Here is a 23,509-nt window from a genome sequence, read left to right as displayed (position 1 = left end):
TCCTGCCCTTTGCAAATGCCATCTTGCAGGGAAGGAAGCCCACGGAGGGGAAAGGGTTTGCTCAGGAGGGGGAACCTCCCCACAAAGCCCCCCCCAGCCCTGCTCCACCACCAGCAGCACCGGGTCCCCGCTACTGTCCCTCCAGCCCCTCGCAGGCTGCGGCTCAGCCGTGACGGCCATCAGAGACCAACACACACCTCAGGACTGGGGAGCAGCACAGCCCAAGACCCCCCTCCATGACACCACGGGGGGTTTGCAGAAGCCCCTTCCTCTGGCAGAGGACTCAGAGTCCCTCGCCAGCTGCGTGCCTCAGTTTCCCTATACCCTCCTTGCTCTGCCCTGAAGCACAGGGCTGCTCCGTGCACAGATCAGCATCTCCCCCCACCCCAACACACCACTCTCCCCTCTCCAGCTGCCCCAGCAAGAACATAAACCCATTCCCTCCCCATCTCCTCCACCTTGGACGAGCTGTGGAGAGCTTCGGCTGCTTCATATTTCCCACGTCCATCGTCCCCCCCCTCCGCACGGGTCAGCCTGATTTTGCTTTCTGCTGATGGGTGTTACTATTTATAGTTTTGAAGAAAGGCCACTACCCCCCCAAAAAAAATCAATGCACCAACACAGGGACTGCATGCAGGTGAGCTGCTTTATTTTAAAGGTAAAAAAAATCAAGGAACCAGGCAAAAATACACCTTAATGCACAGAGCATCACCCAAGAGCTGGAGGCTGCAGCACCAGGGGCTCTTCGGAGCAAGGCACCAGCTCCCTCCTCCCCCGTGCCTCAGTTTCCCCTGCCAAAAGCACTCACAACCCCACGTAGCACCTCGGGAGCCCCAAATTCACTCACCCCACAGCACCCAACCCCGCTCCTGCCTCCCGAGGGGGTCAGGAGCAAACTGACCCCCTACAATTTGCCTCTGCCACCATCCCTTGCCCAGCCCCGGCTTGCAGGGTCAGGCCCTGCTCCTTCCCCTGGAGGGGAGCAGGGCAGAAGAGCTGCAGGTCTCAATGCTAAAGCACTCAGGGGAAAGGAGGAAAAAAAATTAAAAATAAAGAAAATAAGTTAAAAAATAAAATCAATTAAACAATAAAATAAATTAAATAACCGATCGTGCTTCGGTAAAACTCTAATTATATCCCCGTGACAACGACAGCCAGGGCAGGCTGCAACCGGAGAGCGGCCTCGGCCGCCACCTGTTCCGCCCGAAGGGTCCCCAAATCCCCCCGACACCCTCCGCGACCCCCCCCGGGGCCGAGCGGTGCTTGCAAAGAACTAACCCGGCTCTCGTCGCCCCTCGCCCGGGGCTGCAGCGGGGCTGCACCCCCCCTGCCCCTACCGGGCTCCCGCCGGCGGCGTGTGGTGCCCCGGGGGGGGGGAGTGGGGGTGTCTGTGCGGTGCCCCGGGGGGGTCTGTGCGGTGCCACCCCCGCCCGCTTCTCGCCTAAGCCCCGAAACCCCGGCAGGGCTCCCCCCGTAAACGAACCCCCCGCTGCTACCGGGGTGAAGTTTGCCTTCGCGGAGATGCAGCGGGAGAGAAGGACGGCGGAGGGACGGAGGTAGCCCCGGTACCCGGGGAGCGAGCGGGGGCCGCCGGGCGCGGGGTGGGCTCAGCTCCGGCCGAGCCCCTCCGCCTGCCAGCGGGCTGGGCGCGCTCCGTGAGCTCCGGTCACCGGTGTCCCGAACTCGACGGCCGCCCGGAGAAAGCCCCGGCAGCGGGACGGGCAGGAGCCGCCTTGCACCGGGGGCGGCGGAGCCCTCCCCTGCCCCACCGCCGGGGGTGCCGGTGAGCGCCCCCGAGCCCGCAAGCCCCCGCAGCAGCAAGCGGAACCCCCCCGCCCAAGCACCCACCCCTCCCCGGTAACCCCCCCCCCGCGCCCCGTTCTTACCGGCGGGCGTCTCGGTGTCCAGCGCGCAGACCCGCAGGGCGAGGGCGAGCAGCAGCGCCCGGGCGCTTCGCATGGTGGGGCCGGGTCCGCCGCCGCCCGCGGGCCCGCGGTTCCTGCGCGGCGGCGCAGCGGGGCACGCGCGCCCGCCCGCCCCGCGCCTCAAATAGCGGCGGCCGCGCGGCGGCGGAGGCTCGCTCCGCCCTGACGTCAGCGCCGCGCGGGCCCCGCCGCCGCCGCCACGGCGGGCAGGCCGAGGGCGCCCCCTGCCGGCCGCCGCGCGCACGCGCAGCACGAGCCCCGCCTCCCGCCCGCGGCGGCGAGGGGGGAGTCCCGACGGCTGCGGGGGGGGGGGGGTGCACGGTTACGGGAGGGGTTTCCCCGGTACCGGGGGAGTGAGGGGGAGGCTGCACGGGGGCGCTGGCGGCGGGGGGGTGCGCGGCTGCGGAGTTGGGGCCGGTTGAACGGTGGGGGGTGGGTGCAAGGCGGAGGGGCGAGTGCAAGGAGGGTCCCCGGTGCGGGAGAGAGCACGGCTGGAAGTGGGAGCCTGGCTGCAGAGGGGTCCCCTGCTGTAGGGGGGTCCCCGGTTGCACGGGGGTCCCCGGTTTCAGGGGGGTCCCCGGCTGCAGGGGGTACCCCGGTTGTGGGAGGGAGGTGGGGGGATCCCTGGGTGCGGGGAGGACGCCCCGGTTGCAAGGGGGTGCCAGGCTTTGGGGGGTCCCTGCCTGCAGGTGGGTGCCTGGCTGCAGACAGCACCCCAGCTACGGAGGGGGTGTCCCCAGGGGTCACAGCTGGGGGGGGCTGCACCTCACAGAGCTGAGCAAAGGGGGGTGACACCCACCCCGGGGCAGGGTGAGGGGTGCCCCCCACCCCTTGGGTGTCCTCCAGCCCCTGGGGGGGGTCTGCAGCCCCCAGCACCCGGGGCTGTGCCCGGGGCTACGTGGTGCAGAGCCAGGGCAGACCGTGGTCCCCACGGGCTGGGCACTGGGGACAAAGGCCCTGCGGCTCCTTGGGGACAGAGGCTGCTGCCCACCCCAGGGGGTCCTCACACCCCGAAACCCCCTGTGATCCTCTGCCACGAGCTGCCATGTCCTCCTGGGTGTCCTCCAGGGACAGGGACATGATGCTTTCTCCCACAGGATGGTGACATGGAAACGTGGACAAGGCTGTATGGGGTGACAGTGGCACATGGGAGCCCAGTGACACCCAGCAAAGACACCGTCCCCTGGGGTGGGAAGGGGGTGATGGATGGAGGGAGGCGCAGGACGTAGCTCAGCGCAAACAGAAGGGATTAAAACCAAAAAAGTTGTAAAAGGAGGAAAATCTCCGTCCCTTTCCCGGCCCGGGCCACGGGGCGCAGGCGCAGGAGGAGGCACAAAGCGCTGGCAGTCCCCGGGTGTCCCCGCCAGCGGTGCCAGCGGGGATGAAAGGCGCCTTGTTCACTGACATCCTCTCTGGCCCTATTTCTGGAGGAAAATGTTTTTCCAAAGGTTTGGGGTGAGGACAGGGGTGAAGCTTTACATCAGCTTTCCGGCGTGATCCACGCTTGGGTGCCTCAGCCCCGGCTGGGAAACTGCTTGAGCGGATGAAAAATTTGAAGGCGAAGGGAATGATAGTGCAAATATTGGGACTTTTCACCCCAAATCACGCAGGGAGGAGCCCCGGCGTTAGCAGCACCCTGTGATGACGCAGCCCTGTCCTGTGAGAGCAGGCAGCACCCAGCGCCAGCACCCAGCGGGGTGAGGAGGGGGGGGACAGGGGATGGTACCCGGGTGTCGCTGAGCATTGTGAACCCCCTGGGAAGGTCCCAGCCCTGGAAGTCGGACAAACCCCCCTCATTGGGGCCAAAAAGCTTTGTCTGGGTTCAGCTCAGCCCTGGGGTACTGCCGTGGTGCTCCTCCACGTTGGGCTGACGTTGATTTGGGGTCAAATCCAGCCCTGGAGAAACACTTACCAGGAAAAACGGGAAGGACAAATCACCCCCAGGGCCAATTCTTGGGGTACGGGTGCAGGCCCGAGCACCCCAACGGTGCTTTCCTTGACGAAGCGACGCTGTCACTGCCGGGGTTTTAATCCCAGCCCCGGCCGCATCGTTGCGACTTCATTTCGAAGATGATTTTTTCCCGGGAGCTGAAGAGCTTTTGCTGAGGAACTCATGTGGGCACTGCCCGGGACGGGGGGAATCGCATCATTTACCACATGTGGAAAACCCGGGGGGCACCAGCTAAATTAAACCCCAAAAATGTGTTTCTAAACCAATTGCTTTGCAAACCACAAAGGGAAGGGTTGGGTTTTTTTTGCAGCCAGTGTGTCCCAACAAAACTGTCCCCAATTCCCTGGTGGGTCACCATCCTGTTCCATCACCCCACAGCCCAAACCATGGCAGGTAAAAATCCCAACCACAGCCTCCCCGTGTGAGCTCTGGGATTAATTTGGGAATACACCCGTGCTGCTTAACGAGGACCACTAATGCACCCTGGACCCGCCACCCATCGTGGGGACGTGGCCCGAATTTTGCATGAGAGGAGCCGGAGGGAGACGTGGGCTCCACAAAGGCGCCTTGTTCCCTGTGAAGGGCTGGCGCTGGCCCAGGGTGGCACCAGTGGCTGCCAGCTCCCAGGGGGCTCCTTCCCTGGGGAAGGGGCTTGGAGGAGCCCCCCGGGGTGGTGGTGCTGCTGGCTGCGTGGAGGGGATGCACGGAGGGGGTGTATGGAGGGGGTGTATGGAGGGGATGCGTGGAGGGGATGCGGGGATGCATGGAGGGGATGCGTGGCGGGGCTCTGTCCATGCGTGACGGGTGTTCATAAGGCCCACAGGTCTGGGGACAAGCAGGAATTTGCTCACGGGGCACTGGGTGAGGACCGTTCCCCCTCCAGCACATCCAGCTCAAACCCCACTTGTGTAACAGGTCTGAAACGGGGGGAAATTCGGCAAAGGGCCTGTCACTGCCTCCCCGAGCCGGGGGGAGGACCTGCCTCGCAGCAGTACCAGGGCAGGGCCCAGGGGTGCAGGGATGGTTTTGGTGGTGCCACAGCACAGCACCCATCCTGCATGGCATGGCACTAATCCTGCATGGAGGGAGGAAGGGAGGGACACAGGGAAGCAGGGAAGAAGGACAGATGGACGGACAGCACTGCTCCATGCAGCTACAGGGATGGAGCCAGTGATAACCCACCAGCTCCAAGCTCCATCCCACCCCCGGGGTGCAAATCCCATCCCCGATCCCTCCCCAAGCATCTCCTTCCACCCTGAGCAAGGGCTGGGGGGCAGCGAGCGCTCAGCACCCCACAGGATGAGCCCGCAGCCCCCAGCCCTTCCCCTGCCCCGTCTCCCCGCTGCCATCAGCCCCCGAGCGCCTTGCAGGAGCAATCGAGTTAAAATGAAGTAATCACTCTTCAAGTATAGTCATTTGCAGCAAAAATACAGGCCTCGCCGCGATTGCAAATGGTCTCGACTGAAACCGTCCCTCCCATGCGAAGGATAAATGTTTTCAGCTCCGGGGTGTTCAGTGACAGCAGCCTCAAACACAGCCATCGCAGCCCCTACCACATCTCTTGGATTCCCCACACTGAGGGTAAAAATTTTTAATTGATCTTTAGAATACTATTTTTTTGCTGCCAGCACAATAGTTCCCCATTTTTCCCCATTAAACCCACGGGGTGTGGGGCCAGCACCTCCCCGGACATCACTGCCAGCGGTGCCTTCCCTGCAGCAAACAGCTCTTGCAGAGCTACAGGGACACGACCCCCAGCAGCCTGCACTGAAATTTAAGCAATTTCACCCCCTAAATTTTTACCTTCTGCTTTTTTTCCCCCTTTTCCCTTTACACCAGTCTCTCTCCCTCTTCCCTCCGCATCCCCCTCTTTCATTTTCTCTCTCTCCACCTATTACACCCCCATCCAGTTCTTTAGCTCTAATAAGTCCCTGCTATTTTCTCAAATCACCTGCCTTTTACTAATGTCAAAAAAAAATCCTTTTTCTTTCCTAACAGACAAAATACATTATCTCATCCCTCCGCTCTCCTGCCCGTCCCTCCAGCCCCGAGCGGTCAGACGCCCGACGCGGTGCCGTGGCCGGACGTAATGGGGCTATTAGATGAGTTATCACAGCCTGAAAGGATGAAATAACTTCTCTGTCTTCCTCCAAATAAACCTTCCTATTCCTGTTCAATGCAACAAATGAACAAGAGTTCCTGGAGGAAAGAGCCAGGAAAATGTTAGTAGATGTTCGAAGATGTTATTTAAGTCCCAACCCCTTGCCAACGTGCCTCTTGGTTTGTGTTCAAAGGGTGCTGGGGTTTCTCCGTGGGGAATTGGGCAGCCCAAGGATCAGTGCCCAACACCCAGAGCTAAATCCTCACCCAGGTGCTGCTCTGACAGCAATTTTTTGAGCGCTCGGTGGCACAGCCTCACAGATGCCCGATGCGTGGCTGAGTTTGAAGACCAAATGCATTCAGAAAACTGCTGGTTTTTTTCACCCCAGCCACTCTTTGCGAGGAGAAATGTTGCTCTCCATCTCAGAAGGAGCTTGCTCAAGCTCCCCCTGCATTTCCCATGAGCCACATGCAATCTCCCCAAATTTGCAGCCGAAACAGCCTGCACAGCCCATGGCAGCATTCCAGCCCGTGCGGGAGATGCTCTGGAGCCAGTGGGTCAGCCCGTAGCCCCTGGGCTGGCCCCGCAGAGCAGCACTGCCCTGGCCAGCTCAGACTGACCTCCCCGTGCCCATAAATTCTCCCAGTGGGATTTTAAAGGGATTTTGTTAAAGTGATGCAAAACCCCCAGGTCCTCCCTCCTGCGCTGGCAGGGAACAGTCCGAGGCAGCAGCTCTGCTTCCAAATGTAAAATCCCAACACCGTTATTAGGGCTACACTCGTTCCCTCTCTGCCACCCCACTCAAACCTCCCGTTACTATCCTTCACGGAGTGTGACAGCCATGGGGACTCACTGGGGACCAGCACCATCGGTGTCACCTCCGAGCACACCGCGATGCTCCTGGGGCTGCATCCATGGTGCCGCAGCAGCTCCCCAGCTGCTCCACAGCCGCCCAGGCAGGCTTAGCCCGAGTATCTCCTCCATATCACCTTTTTTTGAGGCTTATTTATCTCACTTTGAGTCATTTTTGTCTCTTTTTATTCACTCCTGGGAAGACCTCTGTGATGGTGGGGGTGAAGCTGGGGAACAGCTCTGCACTTCCCTGCGGTCATAAACCCAGCATCTGTTGGCGTTGTCACACAAAACACTTAAAAATCCCATTATTGGGGACACAAGGGGCAGAGTCGGTCCCTTCCCCTCTTCCAGAGCCGTCCAGGAGCATCACATTTGCTCCTGGGATTTTTACGAACCACTTTTAACCCAAAAATATTCCACAGAGCACCATGCACTGTCCGTCTGTCCGTCCACTCAGCCCTGAACCCATCCCAGCTGCCATCCCAGCTGCCCATCCCTAAACCTTGCAGCAAAATGACCTTGATAAAAAAAAATTAAAATAATAAAGGCATTAAACCCAAGCAGATCTACACCAAAACTCTCCATTCCCTCTCCTTCGATATCACCTCGAGGGTTTTTTTTTTTTGAGGGGGGTGTGTGTGTAAATCAGCCGGGGCATTTTGGGTGTCTGATCACATCCAAAATCACAAAAGCTGTTTATTTTCAGATGTGGGGTTTGGATATTGCTCAGATTTCTCGTAACCATCTCTCGGTGCTGACAAGCTGGAGCTTGAGCAAAGAGATGGGTGTGCAACCAGCCTTCCCCAATCATTTAAAATCCAACTGAAAGGAAAGGAGGGAACAATATTGCACCCAGCATTTCTTTATTATTATTTTTAATTTGTTTTTACAGCTTGTTTGGTTTTATTTTATTCGATTTTACGCACAAGGGGAAGGGTCAGTTCTCCTCCCTCCTGTTCGTCCTCCTCTGAGCATCAGCAGCTCCGCGTTGGTGGTTTTCCAGACGCCGTGGGTGAAAGGATGCGCTCGGCAGTTTCCAACAAAAAGAGCTTGTCAGGCATTTGAGCTGAACAGGAACGAACAAAACCAACCAGCTTTTGAACCAGCAAAACCCAGAGATCGATCGATTCTTTTTCCCAAATAAGATGGTTCACGCTCAGTCTCGGAAATGTTTCAGGTCTGCAGCCAACGGGAGCAGAATGGGAACGTATTGGGACCTAGAGCTGGGGGGGAGGAAAAAAGAAAAGCTAAAATACAGTTTGAAAAGGATAAAAGATGCTGATTTGGTGCCTTTCTTCACCTGGGCATCTTTTCAAAATACTTCAGAGATCTCCCCTGCCCGGTGCTCCCTCTGAGGTAGGGATGGTACCGAAAGCCCGGCTGCTCTGACACTGTCTTTCCCATATAAATATATATATATATATATTTATATATACATATAAACCTCCTGCTGATCCCACTGCCAAGCATGTGAGCACGTGGCATGCCGCAGCGGCTATGGGGAGAGGAACACAGATGAGATGGGCAGAGGGGTGCAAATTCACCCAGGGGTGATGCCTTTGGGTGCCGACACGGCAACGCAGGTCCCCCCGACCGCAATCCTCCTCCTCCCAGTGGGGTGATCCCCTGTGGGCATCACACCTCGATCGATGAATCCCAAAAAACACCAGTGACAGAGGACCAGCTCCTGCGCTGCCTTGAGCTGGAAAATTGCCCAAACGTGATGATTTTTGCATTAATCACCACTAAGAATTTAGGGATGGACCGACTCCGCTGCACAGCCCAAATATGACCAGCACGGGAACAGGCACCAGCGAGGACCAAGCAAGGACGATGTCCCAGGGTGACGCTGCTCCCAGTCAGAGCTGGCAGGCAGCAGCACAGCTGGATCCTCTCACCATCTCCCTCTCCTTCCTTATTTACGGCTCGAGATGAAGCCTCCTTGTTCAGCTCCTTGGCAGAGGATCAGAACTCCTCAATTCTCCGTTAGCCACCCAACGTTGCGTTTCTTTCTATATGTTTTTTTTATTATCTGACAATAAAACAATTTAAACAAGGATAAAAAAAAATCAGAGGCACAAGAAGCAGCCATCAGCTGCTTCAAAAAAATAAAGCCGCTTTGGGCATCCAGTCACATCTACCCCAAGCCCGGAGCATCGGGCGCAAGTTTTTAGGTAAAGGATTCAATAGAGTTTATGGGATTGTCCAGCACCTTCCAAGGTGTTAAATGAGGGATTCAGGGATAAGCTGAGGATTATGTAAAGTGAGTCTTTAAGCACAATGTGGTTTTTATTCGAAGATTCAGGCGTGTCTAATAAAAAGGTGATCAACGTCAGAGCGATGGGGCTCCGCCAGCGCTGCTGGATTTGGGGTGAATGGGGCTTAAAATGGGAAAATAACAGCTGAGCTGATCCTAAGCCTTATAAAAACCAGGTGGTGGGGATGGGTCCGGCCCCAGGAGTCCTACGATGGCCACAAGAAGAGGACGGGACAGTGGCTGCAGTGACTGGGTGAGAAAAGGGAGAAGTGGCTGGTGGAGACAGCACAGCCCATCGACCGCCTTCCCCCATGGGCTGTCCCTGAGCATCCCTTTCTTGGCCTGAAAAAGGACATTATTCTGCCAATTGTTTTATAATCCTTGTCCTGTCGGTGCATCCCAGTCCTGGGATCCCAGCTCAGCATCCCCAACCCAAAACATCTGCAAGGGCGTTGGGTCTCCGGGAGGTCCAGCAGTGCTTGGGCCACATCTGGCTGCCCTGGGAAAGGCACCGAGATGCAACACCGAGCAGCCCCCCGAGAAACCCCGCTTTGAGGCAAGCTCTCAAGCCTCAGCTGTCTTAATTATTCCTAAGAGAAGCAGACATATCTTCAATTTCTCCCCCGAAAAGGGAAAAGGCAATAGGTTCTTATTCTCCTTAATTAAAAAGAGTGTCGATCTCGTAAGCAGTTAATTAATAATTCCACATTAACTCAATTAAGTGCTAGGAGAGCTGGAGGCAGCGCAGCGCACGCGAGCCTCCTGGGGTCGGGGCGAACCCGCTGGGCTCGACTCATCCCTGTAAACCAGGGGATATATTCTCTGTCCCCAATAGGTCTTGAGGTTTTAGGGATGAAGTCACAGCAAGTGTCACCCTGGTGTCACCCTGGTGTCACCCTGGTGTCACCCAGCTCTCATGGGTGCTGGCTGCCACCCATCCCCGCATCCCCCTGGGCTCTGGGTCAGGGCATCCCCATATCTGCAAGAATAAACTCACCTCATTGGCAGCACTTTTGCTTTCCAGCCATGAACAAGTAGGAATTAGTCCAATTAATCAATGGCTGTGATAAATCAGAGCTCATTAATAATAACAGGGGTGTAGAGGGGAAGGAGCATTGCTCCTTCCCCCGGGTGGAGCACCCACCACAGCGCCGGGTGCTCAGGAACCGTCTGCGCTTCCTCCTCTCCCCACCCACTCCTAAACCCTCAACTGCAAAGTGGATTTTCAAGCATCTCCCCTAAAAATAATAAAAAATAATTGCAATTTCAGGAGATGAAGTAGTCATTAATCACCAGGAAATTGTGCTTGTTACAGAAGAAACATTAACAAAATAATCATAAATTGTCTGCCAGCACCGATTCGCGAATGCATATGTTTCTAAGGGTATGGAAAGGCGTCGCATTTTGCTGGCTTAATTAGTCATTAACCCGTTTCCACGCGGTGCAGATCTCGAGCACCCGCGTCTCCCAGCGCGTGGGCTAGCCGGTATCACGAGCATCCTCCGCCGTGCCCGATGCCGCTCCCGCAGCCGCCCCACCATAAAAAATCTTAAGCACTTTTGGCATGTTCAGAAAGCTGCAGTTTTCAAGGCTATTAAAATCCGATTATTTTATTGCTGTGATTAGATTAAAACGCTGATTTAAAGCAGCGAGCCATACCAGAGACGGCTGCACACCCAAGGACTGTTCCTCTCCAGCAGCAAAGATGCTGCCAGGGCACACATGTCCTCAGGATCCCACCAAACTGATGCTGGAAGAGCCTCTTTTGCCCTTTGTGGCTCTGCCAGTGCTCGACGGTGCCATCACCACACAGAGTTGCTCTGAGCCCTTTCAAACTCACTGCATGGATGGGGCCTCCCCGGAGCTGCAAGAGCAGGGAGCAAATCCAGCCTCCCCCCGATGATTCACACTGAATAAAAAGGGGTGCTGCCAACTCGAGCAAGGAAACGTGGTTTGAAATCCACAGGCTCATCTAATTCCTCTCTGCGTCCGGCGGCTGCGATCACCCTGACCACGGGGGGCCGGGTCCAGCGTGGGGCTTTATCCCGGCAGCACCCATGTAGGGTGAAAATCAGCTCCAGCAACCCAAGGGCTGGGAGTTGATCCTGCCTTCACTTGCCCCAGCACTCCTGTTTATCTCTTTTTTTAATGCCAGATGGAATTTAATCCAATAAAAATGTATATATTGAATTAATTGCCACCCCAGGACGGAGGTGGCCTGGGGAGATGTGATGCCACACGTCAGGATCTGGCTGACCTCCTCCCATGGTGGGTTCAGCTCTCAGGGGGTGACCATCGCCCCGGTGCCACCCTGTCCCTCCATCCAGCTGCTCAAGTCACCCCATCCTGCCCGGTGAGAGCAACCAGTGTCACGAGCGGTGCTGGTGCTCTGCGGCACACGGGTGCCATCGGCTCGGCGAGCGCGGGGTGCATCTGTCAGCAATGATTAACGTGGAAATCCCAGGGGTGTCTGAAGGCTTTTACACCCCCGCCTGTTGCAAGCAACACCAAAATGTCTCATAATGGAGGAAGTTGGTGAGAAAAGTTGTTTTTCTCTCCGCTTCCCTCATCCATTCGAGGAGCCTTCGGCAGAGACGTGATGAGCCGAGCCCGCCCTCACCCTCCCCCCCAAAAGCAGTTGCAAATCCTACCCCAGAAGAGCAGAGAGGCACAAAAATCCTCATCAGCACCTTAGAAGAGTATTTTTTTCCAAAACTGGACTCTTCCTTCACCTCAAACCTTACACTCGTGTGAATTCACACCCCAAAAACATGTTCTTTTCCTTTTTCTTCAAAAAATAATGTGAAATATCAAACAAGTTGGTTATGATCTTTTGTTTAGGGTCACCACGGCTGTAGAGGTGGGTCATATGAGCCTGGAGGGACCCTCCCCCTGCAGAACCTGTGCTAATTTTGGGTGCTCACTGGGGTCTGTGCACGCCGTGTCACCGGGATGGGGACAGTCTTGGGAGGGCACAGCTAAGGGACAACCTGCTGGCAGGAGATCTGTTGGGTGGGAGCTGAGTAACTTCTCACTGGGATATCGTTTGATTGCCAAGCGATTTTATGGGAATAAAACACCGGGTGTGTGCGAACGGGACTGGGGGAGTGGGAAGGGAACGCGGTTGGATTTACCAGTGGCGCCGATGGCCCAACCCGGGGAAGGAAGCCGAGCCCCCGAACCCGCAGCGTCTGCAGGAGGTGCAGGATCCAGCCGCAGGCTCCCCGTGGGGGTCCCAACCCGCCCCAGGGGCAGCACCACCGGCCCCACCGCAGGGTTCGCACCCACACTGCATCCCATGGATGCTCCGGTCCATGGGTGGGCCAGCAAACCCCCCCTGGGCTGGCAAGGGGAGGGATGGCCTTAACGAAGGAATCTGCTAATTGCACATGGAAGCAGCCTGCGATGAGCGAAACAGGATTTATTGAGCTGCTCCTGCCACCCAGTCGCAGAACTCCAACCTCTGCATGAAAGAAGAAATGATTTTTAAACCCCTCTGTTTGTTCTGCTGTGACAGGTCGATCGGTAAGGCAGCATCTCCGCTTCCCTTTTATCCCTCCGATCTAATCAGTTTTAATTGGGAGAATAAATGAGACCTTTCCTTCAAGATAATTATACAAAACATCGAATTAAATTACTATTAGGAGGGGTTTTTTTCTCACCACTCGTGTCAGGCATCTGTTATCTTAAATAATCAGCTGACAAACATTTGCCAGGCAGCTCTCCCTGCCGGTAGCAAGCACGTACGTCCCCTCCAGGGTGGCTGGAAGCCACCGGTTAATAAATCAGAGAAAAAGGGCTGATCTCCCCCAAAACGTCTCATCACACGCACCAAGACCCAAGCTGCCTTGCGTCCACAGGACGCTGCTGTGCCCATCACCGCGGCCTATGGGCTGGCACGGCTCGGCACGTTTAATATTTTCAAGAGTGATTTGGGATAAACCAGCCTCGAAGCAGGACCCCGGCCCCGGCCCCGGCCCCGGCCCCGGCCCCGGCCCCGGCAATCCCGGGAGACCCGCCCCCCCGCGCAGAGACCCCGCCGGCTCACCGCACGTGTGGCCGGGCCGCCTTAAGGGGGCGGGGAGCGGGGCCGACCTGGCGGGGGCGGGGCTGCCCTCGTGACGCCGCCGGTGACCGCGCGGGGCTCAACCGAGGAGCGCCGAGCGGAGCCGAACCGGGCCGAGCGGAGCCGGAATGCAGCGGGCGGCAGCGCGGGCGCTGCGCGGTGCGCGGACCCCCCCAGTGCGGGCGCGCTCGGTGACGGCGCGGCCCCCCCCGCGGGGGCTGGTCTATGAGCGGCACGGGGAGCCCCCGGCTGTGGTGCAGTAAGGGGGGGGCACTGCAGGGGGTGCGGGTATGGGGGGGGGGGGCTTTACTGGGGTGCGTTGTAGTAGGGGGGGCTGGTATAGGGTGGGGGTTATACTGGGGTGCATTGCAAGGGGGGTGCAAGTAGGGGGTGGGGGGGTTATGGTGGGGTGCATTGCAGTAGGGGGTGCAGGAATGGATGGGCTCTGCTGGGGTTCATTGCAGTAGGGGGTACAGGTATAGGGTGGGGGCAAAAATAGGGGGTGCATTGCAAGGGGGTGCAAGTATGGGGTGGAGGGGTTATACTGGGGTGCATTGCAGTAGGGGGTACAGGAATGGGGTGGGGGGCTTGGGGATGCATTGCCAGGGGGTGCAGGTATGGGGGGGTTACGCTGGGGTCCATTATAGGGGGGGTACAGATATATGGGGTGGGAGCAGAAGTAGGGGTGCACTGCAAGGGGGTGCAAGTATGGGGTTGGGGGGGCTGTAATGGGGGTGCATTGTAGTAGGAGGTGCAGGAATGGGGTGGAGGTGAAGCTGGGGGTGCATTGTAGGGAGAGTGGGGTGCAGGTGTAGGGGCAAGGCTAGGGTGGGGGTGCAGTGAGGGGCCTAGGTATGGGGTGGGGGCTAGCGGAGGGGTGCAGTGTGGGGTAGGGGTGCAGATGAGGTGTGTGGGTCTGGGGGGTGCTCGCAGGCTGCCTTGGGGGTGTATTGCAGGGGGGGTCAGGGATTGCCCACCCCAGGGCCGGGGGGGTGGGATGGGGTTCAGCTCCCTGCAGGACCCCCGGGGCAGTGCCAAGGGTGCTCGGAGGCTCCTGAGCACACAGGGGGACCCTGGGGGTGCCCCCATGTCCCGCATCGTGCCATGGTCTCACAGGCAGATGCTGGGGGGGGGTTACCTCCCCGTCCCCCACCCGCCTGTTGCCGCTCCTTCAATTTGCCTTAAACCCACGTATTTTTCCCAGGAAGCCCATTCTTGCGTAATTTGGGGGACGATGGGGAGGTCCGAGCCCCCGGCATTGCTGCGCCCCGGCTTCATCCTCAGTTGCATCCCATTGATGGGGTTTCTCTTTGAGATCCCAATTGAAGGACGAAGCTGGTGTCACGAGCGTCTTTTGGGGACAGTGGCTGGCGCTCGGTGTCATCGTGAGGTTTTTCTTTCTAGAACAGCCCAAAAAGCCTTGCAAAGGGGAAAGTCACAGTTTGGTGGATTTTTAGGCCTTTTTTTTTTAACCTCGAGGACTTGCTGCCCCCCTTGAACCACCTCAGGTCACCCTAGAAATGCAAGAGGTCCCCATATGTTCTCCAGACACTAAAATTCCCGGGGGGTTTTTTGGGGATGGACAAAAAATGGTCCTTACGACCATTTAATTGTGCAACGGTGCTTGTCACCGCTGAGATTTGCTGCCGGCGCCCCGTTGCTTGCGCAAGGCCAGTCTTGTGCTTCGTGACTTCTCTTTTTCTTCAAGATTTCAGAAAATACCCCAAATTCCCGTAACGCTAAAGCGGGGCAGGACGAGCCGTAAAAAAAACCTCAGATGAAACGGTGGCTTTTTTGCGCAACCTGCTTGAATCCATTAAGATTAGGGAGTGTTACTTTGCTTGGTGACGCGGGATTTTGGCAGGTGGTTGGCTTTAGCTGCCTCCCATCAAAAATCTATCATCTGATTTATAAATATATAATATATTTTTATAATATAAATCTGATTTTATTTTTTAATGGCATGGAAATCTGAGCGGTGGGTTCATGCCCAAGATGCTGGCACAGGGCTGATGCTGTGCGGAGGTGCTGCGTGGTATTAATTTTCACCTCAATATTTAACCTCATTTAAGAAAAAGGAAGGGATTTCAATCGGTCGGACACGCAGAGGGTGGCAAAACCCAAAATGATTTAATTTGCTGCCTAACAAGGCAGAAAAATACAGCGTGGAGACGGCATTGCTGGGGGCCAGGGAGCGGGAGGTGTGGGCGCCCGTCGGCAGCAGTGCCTCCGTCCGGGTCCCTGCGTCTTGTAATGCTGATTTTTATTTTATTTTTAATTTTTTTAAACCTTAAAACAGGACGGAGTCGCCGTGTTTTCCTGATGAAGCCTCGCGGTTTGGTTTGAAGCGGGTTTGCGAGGAGCTGGCTTCATCCTGCTCGTTCTGGCAGGTGGTTTGCACAGCAGCCACTGCTGCCACCTGCTTGGGTGTTAGACACACACCTGGCTTCATAATTCATAACCTTGCCAAAAACGCATGGTTTTGAGCAAAATCCACCAAAGTCAGGACTCTTGGTCATACCCAGCGGCTGCAGGGCCGTATCCTGCACCTCATCTGTGCCATATTCTCCAAGTGAGGTTTTTGGACCCTCCTGGGAGCCTACCTCACGTCTCATCATCCTAATTGCTAATTAGGAGGGGAAGATACTTGGGAGGCAGAGTAGCCTCAATGGGGTCATCAAATTTGGGTGTTGGGTTTCTTTGCTGGAGGAGACCAGGCTACAGCAATACAGATGAGGTTGGGAACATGGTGCTGTTTATTTTAAGTCTAATGTGTCATGTAGGTGATACAGGCATCATTTCCCAGCTCAAACCAAGGGGCAGAAGGCATCAGCCAAGCCTGGGTTAATGCACTTTTCCTTCCTGTCTCCCTGTTCAGACTAAAGGACCTCGAGGTGGCCGAGCTGGGGGACTCCGATGTCCACGTCAAGATGTTGGCAGCCCCCATCAATCCTGCTGACATCAACATGATCCAAGGTAATGCACCGACGGCATTTTTTTTGTGTATTAATTCTCATTGAGATGCTCCTGGTGGGATCTCGGAGGGTTTGGAGCTGGCTCCTGGGATGGGGAGGTCTGGGCTCTGCAGCTCACCTCTGGCTTCCCGACAGGGACCTACGCCATCCTCTCCCCGCTGCCGGCCGTGGGAGGGAACGAAGGCGTCGGGGAAGTGCTGGAGGTCGGGCGACGCGTGGCAGCTCTGAAACCCGGGGACTGGGTCATCCCGGCGGGCGCCGGCCTCGGTGAGTGCTTACCCAGGCGTCCTCGGTGCGGGGAGCCGTGGCACCCCTGGGTCCTCGCTCACCAGCCAGGTCCTTCTCTGCGTCCCCCCACTTGCAAAGCCTCTTCCCAGGGGATTTTTGGGGTGCTTAAGCCCACCAGGAGCTGCCCAAGCCTGCACAGAGAGCAAACCCAGGGCGGTGCTCCCATGCAAACCAGCGCTTCGGGAGCTGCTGTGGGGGTTTTGGGGGTCCCGGAGCAAAACCACTCCTCTCCAAAGCACCGTCTGTGCTGGGTGTGGGGAGAGCCGCGTGCTCCTGCTGCTTACAGTGATTACATCTAATTGAATGTGACTTAAAATGAAAAAAAAACTCCGCTAGAGAATGTTCCTGGCGAGGGAAGCAGCAGTTGGAGCCCATTTAGTGCTGTATTAACCTAATGGTAAATACAACGGGCTGGATCATCTCGGACAAGAAGCATCGGGATAACGGCTGGAGCTGCACAGACGTCTTTGTTTCTTACCTGTTTATATGTTGGTATAAGTTTTATTCTTTCTGTCCTGTATTTTGATTTTTAATGTATTTTTAACATACCTGATCCCCAGCCACAGGGAGTGATGCTGCTGGTCCTCTGCAGATGCAGGGGGGCTCGGGGGAAGGATGGGGGTCCCCAGGGAAGGGGCTCCTGTGCACGGGACACGTGCAATGTGAAAACCCATAGTAGTGATGCCATTGCTTGTGCTAAACTTGAATTTAGAAATAACCTACTTTTCTATAGCGTAGACCCTTTATGGGGCTTCTGCGCCGTTATAAAGCATTGCAGCATCTCTGGAAATTGTTGTCACATCGACTCAGAGGTTCTTTAAAGATCCAGGATAAAGCATTTAACCTGTGCGAGGTCACGGTTATATCTCATTACAGTTTTCTCCTTAATAGTGCTCTGATGGGAAAGCACAGGAATTTTATTTTCTAACAAATGTCTCTTGTGCTCCTCCAAAATGCCAATGGCCAGAAAAATTGTCAGTTCTGGTTTAGCCTAACAGCTTGTTCTTTGCCTGTTTCTTCTTAAAAGGCTTTTTTGCTTAATGGGAGAAGGAAAGCTGTCTAGTTAAGATCCAAATGTGATATTTTTAAACAGTAAAAAAAAAAAAAGTAAATGGATGATAGAGGGTTAAATGGGATAGAAATATAGAGGGAGTAAGTCTTAACTAAATTGGCTTTGTATATACAAGCTCGTCTATAGGACAGGGAGTATTTCCATTAGCTCTGCACACACTCCCCATGCCCAGGGAGCCCCAGTTCCATTATCCCTCTGGGAAATGATTAGATTTTGCTGGGTGATAAATCTGGGCAGGCAGCGGGGGATCCATCCCCTGCCTCTCGCAATATTTTGGCCGTACCCAAAGTAATTCACTCTCCAGGATTTAGCCGGAGCACGGCGCGGCAAGGCTGCCGCCACCGGCGTTCAGGCCGTGGTGTCAGTTGAGGTCTTACAACGTTTCCCTTTCTTTGCCTCGATGCTGTCGGTACCCCAGGGACGTGGCGGACATGGGGGGTGTTCCCCGAGGAGATGCTGCTGAAGGTGCCCAGCGACATCCCGGTGCTGTGCGCCGCCACCCTGAGCGTCAACCCCTGCACGGCGTACCGCATGCTGGCCGACTTCGAGGCCCTGGCGCCAGGTACGGCTTGGCCAGGTGGAAGGAAATCCGTGTGGATTTACCGGTCGCTTCTGCAACGAAAATCTGGATTTATTTCTATCCAGGTGACTCCGTCATCCAGAACGGCGCCAACAGCGGCGTGGGCCAGGCTGTCATCCAGATCGCCAAAGCCTTCGGCTTCAAGACTATCAATGTGGTGAGGGACAGGTGGGTCCCCTGGGAGAGGAGAAGGTCTGCGGGGCAGGAGCTGCCCTTGGCCTGAGAGGGAGGTTGGCAGAAGGTCAGTCAAGTTTGGGAGCTGGATCGGGTCACCGTGCCCATCCAACCCAGGATCGGGTCACCCTGCCCATCCGACCCAGGATTTTCTCCTGTTTGATCCTCCAAGGTGTCCTCCAGCCTCTGCCCTGTTGTCCCCAAGCTACGTCTGAGCAGGAGGGAGGAGAGGGTGACGCTCTGCTCATTCTGCCTCATCAAGTCCCTTTTTATTTCCTCCCTCAGACCTGATCTCCCAAAGCTGGTGGAGAGGCTGATGGCCCTGGGCGCAGACCACGTCGTCACGGAAGAGATGCTGAGAAAGCCAGAGATGAAAGATATATTTAAGGTACCTCAATGCTGATCCCACTTTGAGAGACCATCCGGGGCTGTCCCTGTGGTTCAGCACTGTGGGGAAAGGTGCAGGGATGGTGGGAGGGACAAACCTCTCCCTAGAGCAGGTTTTAGCCCCAGAAGCTGAGGGCTTTTGCTGCTACCGCAAGGGCCAGATCGTAGATTTTAGCTCTACGACTCTTGGCTGCCCCCAGGTAAATGCTGAGGTTAAGGCAGTTGCTCCCTCAAGAACGCGATCCTATCCTCAAAAGGAGCCTTAAAATTTGGGAACCTTCTTAATAAACTCTTGCAGAGCATCCCGAAGCCCCGTCTCGCCCTGAACTGCGTCGGAGGCAAAAGCACTACAGAGATGCTGCGGCATCTGCAGTAAGTTTGGGTGGTGGTTTGGGGTCCGTGGGTCCTGCTCCAGAGCCCCCAGAGTGCAAGAGGTGGCCGGAGACGACGTTAGCTGATGTTGGTCATCGTTGAAGTTTTGGAGAGAGGAGATGAGTGGAGAAGAAGTGGGTTTGGAAAAGAGCAGTGACTTAAAGTTAACCCATCATCACTGCGTGTCTCAAACGCTGCCGGTGGCTGGAGGCAGCTGAGGTCTGGTTATGAGGGTCCACCAGGTCCTGGGCAGGTGTAACTGGTGTATTTAGCTGCAAATTCAGCTAATGGTGCACGGGAGCGAGAGGGGAGCTCTGGGCAGTGGAGCCTGAGGGGTAACTGGGGGAGCCCTTGGTGCAGGAACAGCCCCATCGGTGCAGCAGTGGGGTTGGGTATGGCGGAGGGACAGGTTGCAAGGTCAAAGCCACCCGTTGGGGACCACATAACCGAATCCCTCCTTCCTCTTCCAGGCCCAAAGGGACCATGGTCACCTATGGGGGGATGGCAAAGCAGCCTGTGATGGTGCCTGTGGTGAGTACTGGAGATGCTCTTGATTCCCCTCGGGGCATGTCCCCTGTGCCCCATAGTGGTGTCCCCGTCCCCTCGGCTCCCTCTCAACACCGCGGGAGCTCGGCTCTCCCCTGCCTGCAAACTGAGAGCCTCCAACCTTCTTTTTATTTAACGGATGGAGTCCATTATGGGATGAGATGCTTTGTCTCTTGGCTTTATTTATGGAGGATTTGGGCTGCTGTGAAATCCCAGTGGGGAAATGGCCCCGCAGATGCCGAGCATCAAACCTGCCTCGACTCCACACCGTGGAGTTGCACCTCCGCATCCCGCTGGGCCTCGGCTCGCAAATGAGAGCGCTAACGAAGGAGTGAGGAGCCTTGCTGCTACCTTCCACCGCTGTCACGCTGGGGAGGGACACGTGGGTCTCAGCTGGGTGCGCGGGTCCCTCTCTCCGCAGAGCGCGTTCATCTTCCGGGACGTGCGTCTCCGCGGCTTCTGGATGACCCAGTGGAGGAAGGACCACGCGCAGGGTGAGCTGGATGGGTGCTGAGGGACTGCACGGGAACGGGTGCCAGACCACCATGCCGGTGCCACCCAGTTTGTCCTTACTTGTGTCATGAGTGCTGACAGTCCTCAGGCAGCGGGGCTCAGGCAGGGGCCGTGTGTGTGCCACCACGGCGAGGGCTCTCACCCCATCCCACGTGCCTGAGCTGGGAGCACATCGTACCCCGACATCCCCTGACCCTGCACTGCTTCAGGCGGGTGTTTGCCCAGGGATGGCCAGTGGCTCTGGCGTGGCACCGGACGGTGAGAGCTCCCTCCTTCCCTTGCAGACCAGGAGAGTGTGGCCAGCATGATGGACGCCTTGTGCCAGCTTGTCCGGAGGGGCCAGCTCGCCGCGCCGGCCTGCACCGAGGTCCCGCTCCAGGACTACGAGGCAGCGCTGGAGGCCGCCACGAAGCCCTTCACATCCTCCAAGCAGATCCTCCTCCTCTGACCTGCAGCTCGTGGGCCGCAGCGGGCTGCCAGGCCTTCCCTTGCTGCCTCGTCTGCAGGCGAGGGGTGCTTAGGGGGCAAAAAAGGAAGAAAACGCACCAGATCCACTGATTTTTTTTTTTTTTTTTCTCTTTTAAATTCTTGGGTGCCCACTTAAAGTTTTTAAAGCTTCTGCAGCTTTGCGTGGACGCAGCGTGCGGAATTGCTTCTGGAGGGAGGCTGCGATCCGGCTGGAGCCGGGGTGGGTTTGGGTGCAGGAGGGAGCTCAGGGAGCCTGGGGACGGCGGCTCGCTCGGCTCCGGGGCTCAGAAGAGCCGCAGGTCTCCCTGGCTGAGCAGCTGGCAGGGGTGTCCTGCTGTTGGCACTGCCCCTCCGGGGCGTTTTTGGCTGCTTTCGGGTGACTTTGCAGGGTAGCACGGGGCTGGTCGCAGCGCTTCTACCAGCCGCCACGGTCCCTGCGCTGCTGCAGCCTCTGAGCCACCTCCGTGTCCCCCCCCAGGTTCAGCAGCCAAGTGCCCCTGGGCTGGGGGCACTCCCCACATTGAATTGCAGAAAAAAAACATATTTTTTCCTTTTTTCCCTGCCCAGACCATGCAGTGCTGGCAGGACGGGGGCAGGGGACACCCATGCAGGCTGGAGGATGAGGGCACAAAGGGCTTTTCCAGCCCTTGGCGTCACTTCATCTCAAAAATGAGCTCAAACAGCCAAAAAAAAAAAGAGAAATGCCAAGTTCCTGAGTGCTCACCAGTGCTGCTGCACCCTGGGGAGCTGTAAGCCACCATGCAGGGCAAGGGGGGCTTTTTGCAATACCTGGACTTGAATTCAGTTTTGCTGCTGTTCCCGCTGCCACTACTGATTGTGACAAGAACCTCTTGGAAATCAATGTCTAAAATATATATATTTTTTTAAGATTATGCCAGTAAATGTTTCTGTGCTCAGTTCGTTGCGCCAGGGTGGGTAGAGGATGTGCGGCATCGAAGTTGGGGCTGCGGCAGCCCCAAAGCCCCGGGCTCCCTCGCTGCCTGACCCTTTCCCCATCCTAACTCCTGGGGCTTTTCCATCCTGTGAAGCTTTAATGACAATTGCACATAAGCAATTAGCATCCTGCTGAAAGCGGCTGCAGGACGGATGTGGGTTTGGGCAGCCAGCTGCTGGAGGGAAGATGGGGCTGGCTCTGCCCCCGTAGTGCCTGATGGGCACCAAAACCAGCATTTCTTACCCAAATCTGTGCCCCGAGGCAGGCAAAGACACCCAGTGATTGCAATGGGAAGGATGAGGCTCTTCCTTGGGGTAAGAGAGGTTCTTCCTCCTGGTAAGCCCAGGTTGTGGCTCCCGTAGGACAGCTGTGTGGCTTTGCCAGCTGCAATGCTGTAGTTGTCCCCAGCTGGGATGTAGGGTGGGCAGGAGAAGCCCAAGTCTGCTCCCTGCGGCCCTGCTGCCCCTCGCCCCTGGTCTGAGCTGGGGGAGGAAGGGGCATGGTCTCCCCAGGAGCTGTGAGGGGTTGATTTGGTTTGAGTGGCCTTGGGTGCTGGGGCAGCTCCTGGGTTAGCCCCAGGCTGGCCTCTTGCTGGGTTTTGCTGAGTGCAGCACTAGTGCCTGGGGCCTTTGGCTTTCGCGCGCTGGAGCCAGACCCTTTGTGTCCCTGAAGGTCCCCCCCTGCCCCGGGTGTGGAGACAGTGACTGTGAGACTGTAGAGACACAAGGCAACTTGAAAAGATTTATTAGGTTCCACATAAATATGAGGAAAAACTTCTTTACAGTGAGGGTGACCGAACACTGGAACAGGCTGCCCAGAGAGGTTGTGGAGTCTCCTTCTCTGGAGACATTCAAAACCTGCCTGGACGCGTTCCTGTGTGATATGGTCTAGGTAATCCTGCTCCGGCAGGGGGATTGGACTAGATGATCTTTCGAGGTCCCTTCCAATCCCTGACATTCTGTGATTAATGAGAACAACAAACAATGTACTATTACTTATTCCCATACTAATGTATTTCTGCCTCTACGATGCTCCCTTACTCCCTAAGAACTCTGCTGTTTCTAGTCCAGCCCCGGCGCCGGCAGCTGCGGTGTTTGCGGAGTAGAGTCAGGCCAGCCCCGGGGACCTGCACAGCAGCTAAATTTGGCTGCCCAGGTGGAACTGTGGGGCGTCCATGGCTGGTGTGAGACGGCGTGGTGAGGCAGATGATGGAGCAGCAGCCGCCTCCTGGTTGCCGCCGGGGCTGTGGCTGCGGTGCCGTTTGGGTGGGGATGGACCATCATCACCCATCTGGGCGGTTGTGTCATCCCATGGCTGGGTCAAGGAGGAGCTGGTGGTTGCAGACGTCTGGGTGGTCTCCTCCTCTGCAGCTCCTGCTGCCACCTGACCATGAGATCGCCGCCGTCTCCTTGGGTGCTCTTCGTTCATCCTGCCACCAGCGCTTCGCAGGCACGTCCCGAGGAGGGTGGGGCAATCCCTCTTAAAACAGGGGTTGTGGTAGAAGAGCAGCTACAAAATGCAAAGGAGAGGAGTTAGTTGCCGTCATTTGAAGAAGGAGAAGGACAGAGATCTGATCACTGAGCATCTGCATCAGCAAAGACAAACATGGGTATTAAAAAGGACTCTCCGGGGCATTTTAAACCTCAAGTTTAGGCTGAATAAAATGTTAGGACAGAGTTTTGTGAAATAATCACCACCCTTGTGTTTCTGGTAGTTGGGAGCAGAGAAGTGTAGGTGTTTCAAAAGCCTAAAAACCGATGGAGAAACCCAAACACCACTAGTTTTCAGGCACCTCAGCGTGGAATGGACATGTCAGGAATAATGCTGGTGCTGACGTGTATCTTGTGAGCATTAAGCAGATGCCACAAGAAGATGTAAACTTTTGGTGCAGCCAGGTACAGAGCAAGCACAAAAAAAGCACGATACGATGGGACTGTGTTTGCATTTCACAGATTCCAAGCAAGCAGAAATAACCAAAATCTATTTTATCAGCATTTCTGCTCCTCTGAAATCCTGTGTCGAGA

The 23,509-nt window shown here is 56.4% G+C and overlaps 2 protein-coding genes across 5 annotated transcripts in view; one reads left to right on the top strand and one right to left on the bottom strand.

The window, feature by feature from the left end:
• The window catches only part of PTPRU (protein tyrosine phosphatase receptor type U), a 74,202-nt gene extending 72,229 nt beyond the window's left edge, over window positions 1-1,973 (bottom strand). For all 3 annotated transcript variants that reach the window (XM_068417661.1, XM_068417660.1, XM_068417662.1), the window contains exon 1: window positions 1,887-1,973. In XM_068417661.1, the coding sequence (XP_068273762.1) occupies window positions 1,887-1,959 (73 nt within the window). In that variant the 5' untranslated portion in view covers window positions 1,960-1,973. The remainder of the gene's footprint in view (window positions 1-1,886) is intronic.
• An 11,289-nt stretch (window positions 1,974-13,262) lies between these two features.
• MECR (mitochondrial trans-2-enoyl-CoA reductase) lies at window positions 13,263-21,419 on the top strand. 2 transcript variants are annotated; one of them, XM_068417907.1, is made up of 10 exons: window positions 13,263-13,414; window positions 16,034-16,131; window positions 16,266-16,397; window positions 17,909-18,052; window positions 18,136-18,238; window positions 18,530-18,632; window positions 18,930-19,003; window positions 19,474-19,534; window positions 19,971-20,043; window positions 20,352-21,419. In XM_068417907.1, exons 1-10 carry the CDS (start codon window positions 13,284-13,286, stop codon window positions 20,618-20,620), a joined length of 1,188 nt encoding a protein of 395 aa, XP_068274008.1. In that variant the 5' UTR covers window positions 13,263-13,283; the 3' UTR covers window positions 20,621-21,419. The 2 variants fall into 2 exon arrangements, with proteins under 2 accessions (XP_068274008.1, XP_068274009.1); XM_068417908.1 differs by having other exon boundaries at window positions 20,347-20,595.
• The last annotated feature ends 2,090 nt before the right edge of the window (window positions 21,420-23,509 follow it).

This window comes from Nyctibius grandis, chromosome 24 (genome assembly GCF_013368605.1).
Source record: "Nyctibius grandis isolate bNycGra1 chromosome 24, bNycGra1.pri, whole genome shotgun sequence".
Classification (NCBI taxonomy): Eukaryota; Metazoa; Chordata; class Aves; order Nyctibiiformes; family Nyctibiidae; genus Nyctibius; species Nyctibius grandis.
This window is presented reverse-complemented; position numbering and strand designations above follow the sequence as displayed.